Genomic DNA, 13,765 nt, shown 5'->3' with positions numbered 1-13,765 from the left:
GGGACATTTCAACTAGAACAAGTACCGAAAAGGCCTTAGGAACTTGGAATAATCAGTGAAAAGTGTGATTATTATACTAAACTACGAAAGGGGAAGGTGAATAAATGTGCAATGTAGGAGGCGACCTTACGCAAGGGACTTATCATACGGAGGAAGGGGAATGGTTGTCAGAAGTGATCGATTCGGGAGGTAAAGGGAGGAACGGACGTGTACAGCATTCAATTCGACAAAAGGCGAGTTGCGAGTTCTATTTCCACACGGGAGAAAGAAGATTAAAGGTAGGCTGTAGGATATATCCACGAAAACGGAAAGTTAAGAGGAAAATTTTGATTAGTTACGCGTAAGAGGACGTCTTAGCGCACTAAAGGAAAGGTCATCAGAACACACATCACGGACCAAATAGGAACGCGAAAAATTTAAATTAGAAAAACAGGTCAATTTTGACGGATTATAAGGCACCTGCAGGATGGGGCAAACTTCAGAATTTCACCAGTACGGGCCTGTGTTGTGAGACAGCAGATGCCCATTTTTTCTGAGAAACGCAGAAGGGTAAGTCTGATAAGTTTTAAGTCACACAGAGGATATTGTGCGAGAAATATAAGACCGTAACGCTTCAATAAAGGTTGGATCGCAATGACAAGCGTAGTTAATTACTGCTATAAGACATCATGCGCGGGCACAAATCGAGATAGTTCGTCACAAGTCGCCGAGGACCTTTTAAGGGAGTATACGCGCCGCGCTAGGAGGAATTATCACTTTGGTCATTATCCTGGACTTAGAGATTTTCTGGGCAAAAACATACAGTTAAATTCAGTGTTTGAAGAAATTAGACTCAGTGTCCTTGACGTAATAACAAAATTCAGGTTGAAAAGTTGAACGCGATTCTTTTATGTTTTAAATAAAGTCACGGATTATAAACGAGTTGTAATTAAAATTAATAGACGCTAAAAATTCCTTCTCGAATAAAGTTGAACGCGATTCTTTTTATGTTTTAAATAAAGCCACGGATTATAAACGAGTCGTAATTAAAATTAATAAACGCTAAAAATTCCTTCTCGAATAAAGTTGAACGCGATTCTTTTATGTTTTAAATAAAGCCACGGATTATAAACGAGTTGTAATTAAAATTAATAAACGTTAAAATTCCTTCTCGAATAAAGTTGAACGCGATTGTTAGGCTAGCATTACACTTGTAAGTTTTTTCGTAAATTTACGACTTCTAGCCAATGGGCGCATTGGATTTTCAAAATGCAAGATGCCCATTGGCTAGAAGTCGTAAATTTACGAAAAAACTTACAAGTGTAATGCTAGCCTTATGGATTCAAATAAAGTCACGGATTATAAATGAATTGTATAAAAATTAATAAACGTTAAAATTTCTTCTCGAATAAAGTTGAGCGCGATTGCTATGGATTCAATTAGAGTCACGGGTCATAAACAGAAGATTGTGGTCAAAAGATAATAAACCAAAAATATTCTTCTCGGAAAAAATTAAACGAAAGTGATAAAACTTTAATTGGGGGCTTCAATGGAGCCTCGGATTAAAGTCAAATTATAACGGAAATCTATATACCTAAGTATCTTGCTACCGCGCTTTGGGCTCGATCGAAGCCGTGTTACAACGAAATTTTTCAATAACTACCAGGTTAGGGAGGAGATATCGAAGCACATTCGTTACGGCCGGTAGAGAGGGTAACACAATAAAAATTAGGAAAATAATGTTGAGGATGTATCAGGTGGAGGTAAAGATATTATGTATAAGCTCAGGGTAAATCTAGTGATATTCGCGAACACCCCGCCCAAAATGGCAACGGTTGTGTAAAACCCAACCCGGATGTTGTTATTTAGCGGATAGGGGCTGGGTAAGTGTTTTATTTACAATTCAATTCAACCAAATTCCCAGATGGACTTGGAACGCGTGATGCTGATATTTGCCGACTGACAGTTACTACTAATCCACTTTAATATGTACATAAAACCAACATGTCAATTTTCAGGATTCCCCGACAAGATCAATATAATTACCCTCAAGCCTTACCCCATTCCCAAATTTACCTCTCGAATAAACTTCATAGTTGGGTAATGTCTGATAGTGTCGCTGCAAATCCGTTTCTCACAAACACGGACTAGACAGAAGGATTTTTTTTCTCACGCTATCACGTGAGAGGGGTTGCCAACGTGGACGAATCAGGCCAACGAAGCGCTGGAGAACTACTCCCCCTAACGGGGCCGTGTAGAGTCAAGGGCGCGAAAGTGGAATGAAGATTATGAAGCCAACTGGTAATGAACGAGAACACGGCCTGCAGTTGGGGCGTTTAGGATGAAGGCACTTTGGACGTCTGTGAAAATCCACGTGGAGGGCGGCGGCGTAATATTTCGTGGGAATAAGTCCGCAGCGCTATCACATTATTCAATGGTGTCGACCGAGGGGCTGATGTAAGCCAACTGGAACGCTCCCTTGGCGGAATTACAGCAGCTCCTTTGAGGTGAACTGTAGGTCTGACGGCACGTGGGAGATTGAGCTTCATCAGGCAAAACCTACACGACACACTTATCGCGTTAGTATCATGATATGGGATGCAATTACCTTCCCCATCTAGACTCAGTAAAGTAGCTCGTCCGGAGGAATGGGCGTTGGAGCAATTTCGGAAGTGGCGTGATGACTTAATTCGCTTTCTCTTGGACGTGAATGCATCCGACAGGTCAGGGTACCTTTATGAAATGGGTCGCCAGCTGTGGGGTATAGTGTAGCCACGTCGGAGTCAGCGTTTGATTTCTGATCACCATCCACCGTTCTCGTATTTGGTCAGCGGAGGAGCCAACGTAATTTGCAAAAAAAAAACATTTCGATCACATAGTTTACCCTTCCTCTCCCCCCCCCCCCCCCTCTCATCCCTTCCCTATAAAAGATTAAGTGTCGAATAACAAAATTAATATATGTAAAACAGAATGAAGGCGACCCCGGAGCTGAGATGGTGAAAACCGTCGCACTATGCATGTCAATACCATACTATACTAATTTGTGCAATAACGAAACTATTTCATGTCCTCGGATTTATTTAAGGTAGGAAAGAGCTTAAAAGGAAAGGTTTACAATTGATTACCACTGTATTAGAGTTAGGGGTACTGTAGGAGACGAGAGTAGGCTGAACGCGCGGTCTTATAAGAAAGTTTTTAAAATTTCAATAGTAAAGGGATCATTCACTCTAATTTAAACGAACCAGGATTACCACAAATATATGCATTAATAGCCCGTTCATATCTCATATGAATTTCAAAACCAAAAAATACACAACGCTGAAAAAGGGGCATTATTGCGAATTAAATCTTAAGATCTTCTGCCGTATGTTCCATACGGGGGTCGAAAGACTTAGCTAGGGTTTCTTCTTAAGGTAGTCCTCTAAGGGCGCCACCAACAGCTTAGGAAAATCGAAGGGCAATGACCAGGATGTTATAACATTTTGCAGATCAGACAGGAGAAATAACCATCATTTCAATATAGGTATAAATGTAAGAAGGGTGAAATCATTACAAAGTCGAGAGAACCCCCCGGGTCCTCCTTGGGAATTCAAGTAACAGCTTCCTCGGGGACATTACTTGTCGGGAAAAACCTCAACCCAACTAAGAGATCTCGGGTCCTCTGTTGTAGCTATTACGCTGTGTTTAACTGCTATTGAGAACGTTAAGTGATCATTGTTTTTTACTATAAGCTGTGAACCCTGTATGTAAGATAAATAAATTGACCGACACTAAAAAGCTATTTTCTTACAAACACCCTGACACAATGTTTATTTTTTCATTATCATCAATTAATTCATTAATTTATTTCAGCGTTTAAATGATAAAGCGTAAGAATAGCTAACTTTGAAACTTTTAAAATTTTAAAAATTTTAATAATTATATGTTCACTTCAATTAATAAAATTTGAAAGCGTATTTCATCACCTTTCAAAAACAGTTTTCATGTTTTCGATACGTTCAGAAATATCCATGTATAAATATTTTATTGAGAACCAGAAATATATACAAATTCTCCGACTTTCTGGCAGCATCTTTAAGAAATACAATAGTTAACATCAGTGGCGGTTCTTCCCTTAGGTCACAATTGGTGTTTGACCCCCCAAAATTATAAGACAACAAAGAATGTAAAAATACGTTTAACCTTAGTATTTGAGTATTATTTATACGCATGTACGCATACGTTTTGTACGCATTTATGAACCCCCTACGTCTGTCTCGATACAGGCATTTCCTAGCAAGACAGGCATCGAAAAAAACACTTGCAATCACACTTTCTACTGATAAATAAATAAATTATATTTGTAAAAAAAATGGTATTTTAAAACAAATCACAATAAAGTATGAGCAATATTCATGAATGAGAGAGAAATGTAATAAAGTAATGGCGCACCTGATCTAAATTCAACGCTTCCTCTTGTTGAGCATCGTCTTCCATACACGTTAAAACGTGTCCCTTTAATGCACTTTTAGTAGAACTAGAATAATCACACCCGTCACATTTAAACCACTTTCTCTTATCATCGTGACTCAACTTATGCTCCTTAAATAGCCGTTTCTTCGAGCATGAAAAATCACATGACTGGCAAATAAAAAACGTCTTTTCCGGATGCATTTTCTCCAAATGACTCTTAAACCTCGATCGTAACTTCGCCGTATATTCACAAAGACGGCAAGCGAAATGCAAGTAATCTAGATGCATTATTCTGTGTACAGCCAATGCGCTTTTCTTTGAAAATGTTTTATCGCACGAGTCGCATTTGCGTATGACACTTTCGCATTTCGCTCTGTGTTTTTTCATCTCAAACGGACGTCTGCAGCGATAATCACACTTTGTACAAACGTACGGTTTAATACCTCTGTGAATGAGCTTATGAAGATCCATACTCCCTCGAACACCGCATGAGTAAGGGCATTCGTTGCAGAAAAACAACTTTTCTCTTGTGTGCGTTAATCTATGATTCTTCAAATGTTCCTTTTGTCGGAAAGATTTGGTACATAAATCGCAGGTAAACGGACGTTCGCCGGTATGAATCATACGATGGGATTTAACAGAGCTCACTTTCCGACTTGAGTAATCACAAAGATCACAATTAAACAACCCGTCAATCTTTTTAAACTGCTGTGACTTTTTGACCGGCAATTTCCCCTTAGTAGCAACGTGATTTTTAACCATATTTTGAGTGTTATCTTTTTTTGGTGCAACCATTTCAAGTGAATTTTTTTCAAGTACAACTTGTTCTTTAGCAATAACTTCACTGAAATAAGTTTCCCTTATATTAGAACCAGAATGTTGCTGTACATTATTCAATAATTTACTGCTGTAAAAGTTAGCGTCTTGTTTTTCTTCTTGAATAACCTGACTTATATTATAATTCTGCGTCGTTTCAGGTTGAGAGTAAAATCCTGCATACTGATTTGTTATGTTGTAGTTTTGATGGGGCATTTTGCAATCCATGGCTCCCATGTGGTTGTAATGATATTGTTGATCCACATTAATGGTTTTGGATCCATAAATGTTATTAGGATCCATGTTCATCATATTCTGAGTTGGCGGGTACACAAAGTTCGCCTAAAATTAGAATAATACAACGGATATAACATATATTTAATTGACATTGTTTCATAAAAGTTTTACAAATAATAGTGAAATAGTTTGTGCAGAATACAAAATTAAAGTAATATTTTCATTCAAAAATTAAAAAATAAATTCAACTGTTAATATAAAACCATTTGCACAAATCTGCAATGCAATTAAATCAGATTTTAAACAAAAATCACCAAATAAAAAAATGTTATAAAAAACTGACAACTAACCATTGTAAACCAACAAAAAAATATTTTTTGAAAGAAGGAATACAAAGTATCTAATTAATCACATCACACAAAGATGAAAGCTTTCAGAGAAATCTTTAAATGTTTAAAAAATCATGTACACCATTTTAGATAAGCTCGAATTAATTCAATCAAATCAAAAACACCAATAAATTTGTTTCCAAAATAACATTCTCCATTCCAGCGGTGTAACGTCATAAAAGTTATAACCCAGCCTAGTTCTGTAATATTTTCAAGCAGAAATAGTCTTTAAATCTATGTCGTAAGGTGTATTTTTGCTTGTTAATAAATGCGCACGCGAGGAAACGATTGTAAGCGTCAGATTTAAAACTATTGGCAAGCAAAAGTAGATTTTATTTAAAAGAATATTAGGTTTATTTTTCTGTTTTCTAGTTCAAATTTCAGTTGCACAAACACTAGAAAAAGCAGTCGGATACACACGGGAATCGCTATATGCACAGCGACTAGTCGACAGGGGGCGTGGCCAACAAATCCGAGCATACCCGAACTGTTCCAAGTTTTTTTAAATGTTAAATTCCGTCAAATTAGTATTTACCTAATATGCATGCATTGTGTGCGTTGTGATTGAAATTTATTAGCTGGATTTTATTATTTTACGTTCAAATTTTATTTAAGTTAACTATTTCTGCGATGTTGAGCGGCTACGCTAAGTTTGTGTAACATGGTTTATGATGAAAAAGAAAATGTCCCTTTTATACCGCCTACTCGCGTCAAGGCAAGAAAAACATCCCAGTTTTCAATTAGTTTAGCGGCTACGCTAGGTTTGTGTAGCATGGTTTGTGATTCAATAGAAAGTGTCCCTTTTATACCGCCTGCTCACGTCAAGGCAAGAAAAACATCCCAGTTTTCAATTAGTTTAGCGGCTACGCTAGGTTTGTGTAGCATGGTTTGTGATTCAAAAGAAAGTGTCCCTTTTATACCGCCTGCTCACGTCAAGGCAAGAAAAACATCCCAGTTTTCAAATAGTTTAGCGGCTACGCTAGGTTTGTGTAACATGGTTTGTGATTCAAAAGAAATTCAGGCTTGTTGAAGCTGGAGTTTCCTCAGTACGAGATATGTCTATTGTTGGAGCAATTTATTAAACATAAATTTCAGGATGAGGCAGAACCTGATCGGCTCAATTCAGGGTTTATCTGTCATGTTATTAAAGGGGTTTGTTCCCTCAATGGTTATATTTTCTTTGTGTGGTGTAATGTATTATTTTCCATTAATAAATAATGTCAAATATCAAATATGCAGCTTATATGTATCAAATTAAATTCAGTTTTTTTGAAATATTTATATTTTTGTAATACCTGCATCAACTGTAAAGCGCCCCTGAGGTGATATCTCACAAAAGCGGCGCTATACAAATTGTCCAATAAATAAATGTATCAATGAATTTCCCAACTTCCTTCATTGCTTACTTATCCTTCAACATGCTATATGGCATCCAAATTTTCACATTGACTCCAAATAATGCTAGTTTTACTTTCCCATAGGTGTACTGTTTTGTAATGTAAAAAGATTAGATACTTTGAGTATATATAGGCCTAATACGAATCTGTACAAAAGTTGAACATAGGACCTACCACAAGTCTTTTATTGTCCAAAAGTTAATTATATTTGCAGGAATTAGAATGTGGTTGTCATACCAAACAGTCTTTATTAAGGCTTTGGAATCGACTTTATGATATTGGCCCTATAGTAATGTAATCTAACCAAATGAAATCAAGGTGCAAGAATCGTATGAAATGAAAGATGAAAATTAGCTATCGGCTGCTCGGCAATATTCCGAAATGCTCGGCCGTGACGTCACAAAAAAATCTGAACGGAGAACCAATTTCAAATAAAGCGCCGAAACACTTCACTTCGGGTATGCTCGGAAATGTTGGCCACGCCCCCTGTCGATTAGTCGCTGTGCATATAGCGACTCCCGGATACACACGGCTGAGACTGTGATAATAATAATAATTAGATGATTTGTATAGCGAGGTTTTTTGTGAAAAACACTTTAAAGGCGCTGTACAAATATATAATGCATTTCTAAAATGATCTAAATTTTTGTTATTTATTTTTGGGGTGGTATGCCGTGTTGCGCTAACTCCTTCATTAGCCAACGTTTCGGACAGCATTGCAGTGTCCATCATCAGGGCAAATGTGTTATTTAATTTTTAACTGATGATGGATACTGCAATGCTGTCCGAAACGTTGGCTAAAGAAGGAGTTAGCGCAACACGGCATAACACCTCAAAAACAAATAACAAGAATTTCATATAATTAACGTTTCAACGTAACAAATGTATGGATATTATCTTAAAAAATTGCATTTTTTACTGGACTTTAAAAAGTTGAAGAGAAACTTGTTATAAATCAATAAAAATTTGGTATGCAGGGGCTTAAAAAACCAAATTAAATTTACTTCAATTTGCAAAGTGCAGAGATAGAGATATAAAGTGCAGACTTCATAGCTCATTCCAACGCAAAGATAATGCATCTTCCTCGGGCTTACCCGACTTCTTCTACAATTAAAACTACTTTCTAAACACTCTTAACACTAATCAGAACAAACTTTGAAATTCCAGCGAAATCGGTGCAGTAGTTTTTGAGTATAAGGGACAAACAGACAAAAAACCTTCATTTTTATATATATATATATGGTTTTTTTACCCACGAAACATTATTTTTAATTTTTGTGATATGGTATCACTGATTATGACGTTTACTTTCCCAAGGCCGATCAAGTTTTTGGCCGGAAACTAAAAACAGTGAAATTATTTGTATATATCGTTATTATTATTTGAGAAACTATGTTTATTTATCACCCTAGTTCTATTAAAATGAGTTGACATCTCATTTTTTTACGGTTTTATGTGAAAAGTTAAGCATTATCGTCTTGACGGAAGTAAAAATGGTGAGCAGCTTTTTGTTTGAACGTTAAAAACAATGTTTTGGAATTCATAAAACTTTCTGTTTTAATGAATTTACTGTTTCTTTCAAGTCCAGTTTTCAGTGCATTAATTTTTTAAATGTTTTTAGGCAAATTACATGTACGCGCCGGGGCAAAACCTCTTAAACATGAATCAACATCTTCAGATGTATGGAACCAAACCCATTAATATGGAACAAAACCCCTCATTCAACCATTATACTTTAAGGGCATTAGATTACAAAATTCCACAACAAAATAACAATTTTCCTAATCAATTTAGCGAATATTATCCACAAGGAGGCAATGCTTCACTTATTCATAATTTCGTTAGTCCGCTAACAGAAAAGCACAGTTTAAACAGTGTTTACAGTGACCAAGAAACAAATAAACACATTTCAAATCATCACGAAAGTAACAAAAATGTTCCAAGTTCAATCGCTCAGATTCAAGAAAGAAATAAAGATTCAAACAATCAATTTCAAGAAAGAAATAATGATGTTCCGAATTCAATTGTTCAGTTTCAAGAAAGAAATAAAGATTTTCCGAACTCAAATGCTCAGTTTCAAGAAAGAAACAAAGATGTTCCAAATTCAATCGCTCAGTTTCAAGAAAGAAACAAAGATGTTCCATTTTCAAGTGCTCAATTTCAAGAAAGAATCAAAGATGTTTCAAATTCAATCGCTCAATTTCAAGAAAGAAATGATAATGTTCCAATTACAAACATTCAAATTCAAGAAAAAAATAAACAAGTTCCAATACTTAATAATCAAAATGAACCTCTTGTAGTTTTGAAAAAGAAATCTATTCAATTCAAAAAGTTTAATGGTATGTTTTTCTGTGATCTTTGTGAATATTCAAGTCAAAAAGTCAGCTCGGTTAAATCTCATAGAATGGTTCATACAGGGGAAAAACCATTCCAATGTGATCTTTGCAGTAAATCTTTTAGACAAAAAGAACATTTAAAAAACCATAGAATGACACACACAAAAGAAAAGTTGTTCTTTTGCAACGAATGTAAATATTCGTGTGCCGTGCGCAGTAAAATGGATCAACACAACCTAATTCACAAAGGAATCAAACCGTATGTATGTACTAAATGTGATTATCGCTGTCGTACGCCTTTCGTCATGAAAAATCACATAGCAAAGTGCGGCGACGCGAAAACAAAATGCAATAAGTGCAATAAAACTTTTACAAAAGCCGGCGCCTTAGCTATACACAAATTAAAACATTTAAACGATTTGAAATTCTCTTGCAATATTTGCGCGTATACAACGAAAGTTCGTGTTCGTTTTAAATTGCATTTGAATAAAGAACATCCGAAAGATACGGTGCATGTTTGTCGTTCATGCAATTTTACATGTTTGAAAAAATTGCAGTTTAAGGCGCATAAGTCTATGCATGACGATGCAAGGAAGTGGTATAAATGCGATTCCTGCCCATATTCAAGCAATGCGAAGAATTCATTAAAAAAACATATAATTGAATTTAAGGATGATGCAATGCATAATAATTCAGATAAGGTAAACTATATTAATAAATATTTTAAACTAACAATTGGCTCATTCTAAGACGTTGCTAAGATCAAAATAAGAAGTTATGGCACCATAAAATTTGTACATCTTTTTTATTTCGATCATGAGTGATGGAGCTTTCACATATCCATTAAACTTGCGATAAATAAGGCAAGACGCCTATTGTTTGTTCCACTTTTTTCAATTGTTCATTATTAGGAAAGACCCTCCACACAGCATCTATGTGTTTTTTTACAATAATACATCATTTTAAATGTCTTAAAATTAAAAAAATATATATTGAGGATTTACTGAGGATTGAATTTCCTACATAGGAAGACAAATCTACCAACAAAAAACAAAAGTTAAATTTAAATAGGTGCATTGACCAAAATGAGAACGATTGCGTACATTTAATGTTAAAACATAATAAAAAATTTGCCATGCTTATTATAATTTTTCTTTTTTTATTTCAGATAATGAAAAAAGAGACGGATAAATCAATTCAAGAGATAAATCAAGAGCACGAAAAATCAGCAAAAGAAATTAGCAACAAATTAGAAACAAATGATAAAAAAACCACAAACACATCAATGCTCCAAACGCAACAAAACAACACAAGCGAATGTAGCAATTATAACTTAGAGAGCAATATTATTCAAGTTAGCACCGAAACAAGCCCCAATCAAAATTTGACCGAGGTTGAAAACTTGCCACCTAAAAGCGTCGATCGGTTTTTCTTTTGTGATCTTTGCAACTTTTCAAGTCGTAGACATCGCTCGGTAAAGGTTCATAAATTGTTGCATTCTGGTGAACGTCCGTTCCTCTGTGATCTATGCCCCGCTAGCTACACTAGAAAGCACCATCTGCTGAAACACAGGAGCCTGCACATGACAGCAAAGGACGGCAAGGAATCCAAGACGATGACTATCATTACGTGTGATGTTTGTGGATTCACGTGCGCTCACAAGGCCAGTCTTCAGCGGCACCAGTTGATGCACGCGGAGAATAATCCTAATTTCAAGGAGCTGATGAATATGCAGAAATTTCCATGTAATATTTGCAAGTTGAAGTATACAAAGGAATTGCATCTTGTTAAGCATTTGAAAATTCATTTGGAAAAGGTACATTCAATTTAATTTCGAGAGAGAGCATTCAGAATCAAAACTTTAACATGAGTAAACAACAACATTAGTATAGCGCAATGACTGGAGTCAACTGACCCAAATTATGTAACTTTTTTAATGTCAACCAATTACAGAGTAATGCGTGTATGTCGGTGTGTGTAAGCCTGATTGCCACCAAAAGTTGTCTATCTGCCAAGTCGGGAAGTGGGTTAATTTCCACTTCCAAGATTCCATTTCATTCATTCCCTAAAACAAAATTAAAATTCAAATAGATGTATTTTGAAAGCGAGACTTGAGACTACGGCTGATTGTAATAAATTAAAAAGAATCAAACCTGTTTAAATTCAGCAAAATTCTGGATGTTAGTAAGATCTGAGGGAAGTTTATTCCAAATTAACTAGCCACTTAAATCTTAGAGTAAGCTGTCTATGGTTTAAGTATTGTCCCTTTCATTCCCTGCAATGTTTTGCAGGTCATTAAGCAGATCTTGAACTCTATTCTTTCAGGGCATTGAAGCCAATGAAGGCAATCCCTCAGAAGTGGTTTTTTGGGACAATATCATTCTGGCCGCAGCATTAGAAACGGACTTGATCCTATTGAATTGTTTCTGAGGGAGGCCGACGTACGAGCTATTACAATAGCCCGTATGTGAGACAATGAAGGAATTTATGAGTGATTTTGCTCCATCGGAGGGAAGGCATTTCCTGATTGATTTTTATCTGCTTTAAGGTTATCGCAAACATATCAGCTTGGCATTGGATTGGCATCGTCTCGCCTCATTTCACTAGCTTGTCCGAGGCGAGGCGCTGCTGCTACGATGCTGTTTAGTGTGATATTCTAAACGGCTCGAGCTAAGGCAATGTTGATCTAGTGCCGGGGTGATATGTGTGTTTTAATCTTTAGACGGAGAAGCCAGAACTCACAGTTCTTGAAATTTGCGATTCAAGAGAAAGACTATTGTCCATAATGCTGTATTACTGTACTATTACTCTGTACTGCACTATTCAACTCTAGTTTTATTTCTGTAGAAAGGATTACATCTGGATCCTAAATATGTATTGAACTCGATTCAAGAAGGGCTTGCCTCCTAATGAAAGCTATTCAAATGAATTCTGTTATTGTCGGATTAAGGTTGAGTTTATTGTCAGACGTACAACTTGAAACTGTATGTTTAGTGACCAAATCTGAATAGCCAACTACTTCCCAACCTTCCTCTTATATGTCACTATCTTCGACCTCACAACATTCCCTCAAAATATTCAAAATGACTCTTTGACTGAAACTTGGCGCCAAAAAGTGAGGACTCATGCGGTAAAAAATATTGCTAAATTTTGCTTTAATACCATTCAACTTTTCCAGGGAAATTTGGCCGGCTTTCTTTGCAACCCTTCCTCAAACAAAAGCCTACTGGATCAGTTCTGTGACTTCAACCAATACGATTACAACATACAGCAAGAAGCCATCCTCTCCCAGCAATACAAGGACATCTGCAAAAAGATAAACGAAATCTACCACTGTAATACCTGTGAATTTACTACGAAAAACCTAGCATCGATAAAAGTACACCACCTTATTCATACAGGTGTAAAACCGTACAAATGTGATATATGTCCTGCAAGCTATAGACGCAAACAGCACTTACAATTGCATAGAAACCGGCACGATAAAGAAACAACTTATCTATGCCATCTCTGCGATTTCACAAGCATAGACAAATCGAGCATGGAAGTCCATAGAGAAATGCACGAGCCGAAATTGTTTGAGTGCGATAGGTGCAAGTTTAGTTTTGCTGAGTCGGACGAATTGGACGTTCATAGATTGGATTGCGTGCAATATATGTGCAGTATGTGTGCTGCCATCTTTTTAGATAAACAAATGTTTGAGAAACACGAATTGAATCACAATGTAGAAAATTTTAAAACTAGTAAAAGTAAAAAAATATTGCACAAACTTGATGCGATTGAAGAAGTTTTGAAAGCACAAAATGAGGTTTGTTAAACTGTTTTTCTTATTATTGTTTCCTTCATAGAATACAGAAGAACGCTAGTAATGCCTTCCATATAGATTTGAATGGAAACCGATGGATATATTCCCACCTCGGGACAAATTTAACATTCAAATCATGTTTAGACATCATTTTTGTCAAACGTGTAGTAGATGCAAATGCAAATAGCGTTGCGCGCTACCTGCACTATCAGAAGCGTGCAAATGACGTCACACCCGTAGTCTTGTCGTGTCGTGTTCGTACACTAGCAAAATAGTATGGCGGATACCCACGGTGGCGCGTATGCTACTCGCACAGACTATTGGATCACAAAACACGCCTACATGGCATTTCTT

The 13,765-nt window shown here is 36.3% G+C and overlaps 2 protein-coding genes across 2 annotated transcripts; one reads left to right on the top strand and one right to left on the bottom strand.

Annotated features, from left to right (window-relative positions):
• Nucleotides 1-2,406: 2,406 nt before the first annotated feature.
• On the bottom strand, nucleotides 2,407-6,011 carry LOC149410389 (uncharacterized). Its single transcript, XM_089649005.1, has 3 exons — nucleotides 5,835-6,011; nucleotides 4,411-5,589; nucleotides 2,407-2,538 (listed from the first exon to the last, which is right to left on the bottom strand). Exons 1-3 carry the CDS (start codon nucleotides 5,835-5,837, stop codon nucleotides 2,407-2,409), a joined length of 1,314 nt encoding a protein of 437 aa, XP_089505131.1. The 5' UTR covers nucleotides 5,838-6,011.
• Nucleotides 6,012-8,600: 2,589 nt separating this feature from the next.
• Nucleotides 8,601-13,423, top strand: LOC149410388 (uncharacterized). The gene is made up of 4 exons (XM_089649004.1): nucleotides 8,601-8,766; nucleotides 8,892-10,307; nucleotides 10,775-11,422; nucleotides 12,785-13,423. The coding sequence occupies exons 1-4, from the start codon at nucleotides 8,764-8,766 to the stop codon at nucleotides 13,421-13,423; spliced, it is 2,706 nt and encodes a 901-aa protein (XP_089505130.1). The 5' UTR covers nucleotides 8,601-8,763.
• Nucleotides 13,424-13,765: the final 342 nt, after the last annotated feature.

The sequence above is a fragment of the Hesperophylax consimilis genome, chromosome 28 (genome assembly GCF_061612785.1).
Source record: "Hesperophylax consimilis isolate HC1 chromosome 28, BYU_Hcon_1.0, whole genome shotgun sequence".
NCBI lineage: Eukaryota > Metazoa > Arthropoda > Insecta > Trichoptera > Limnephilidae > Hesperophylax > Hesperophylax consimilis.
Note: the sequence above shows the minus strand (reverse complement) of the source record. Positions and strands in the feature narration are given on the sequence as shown.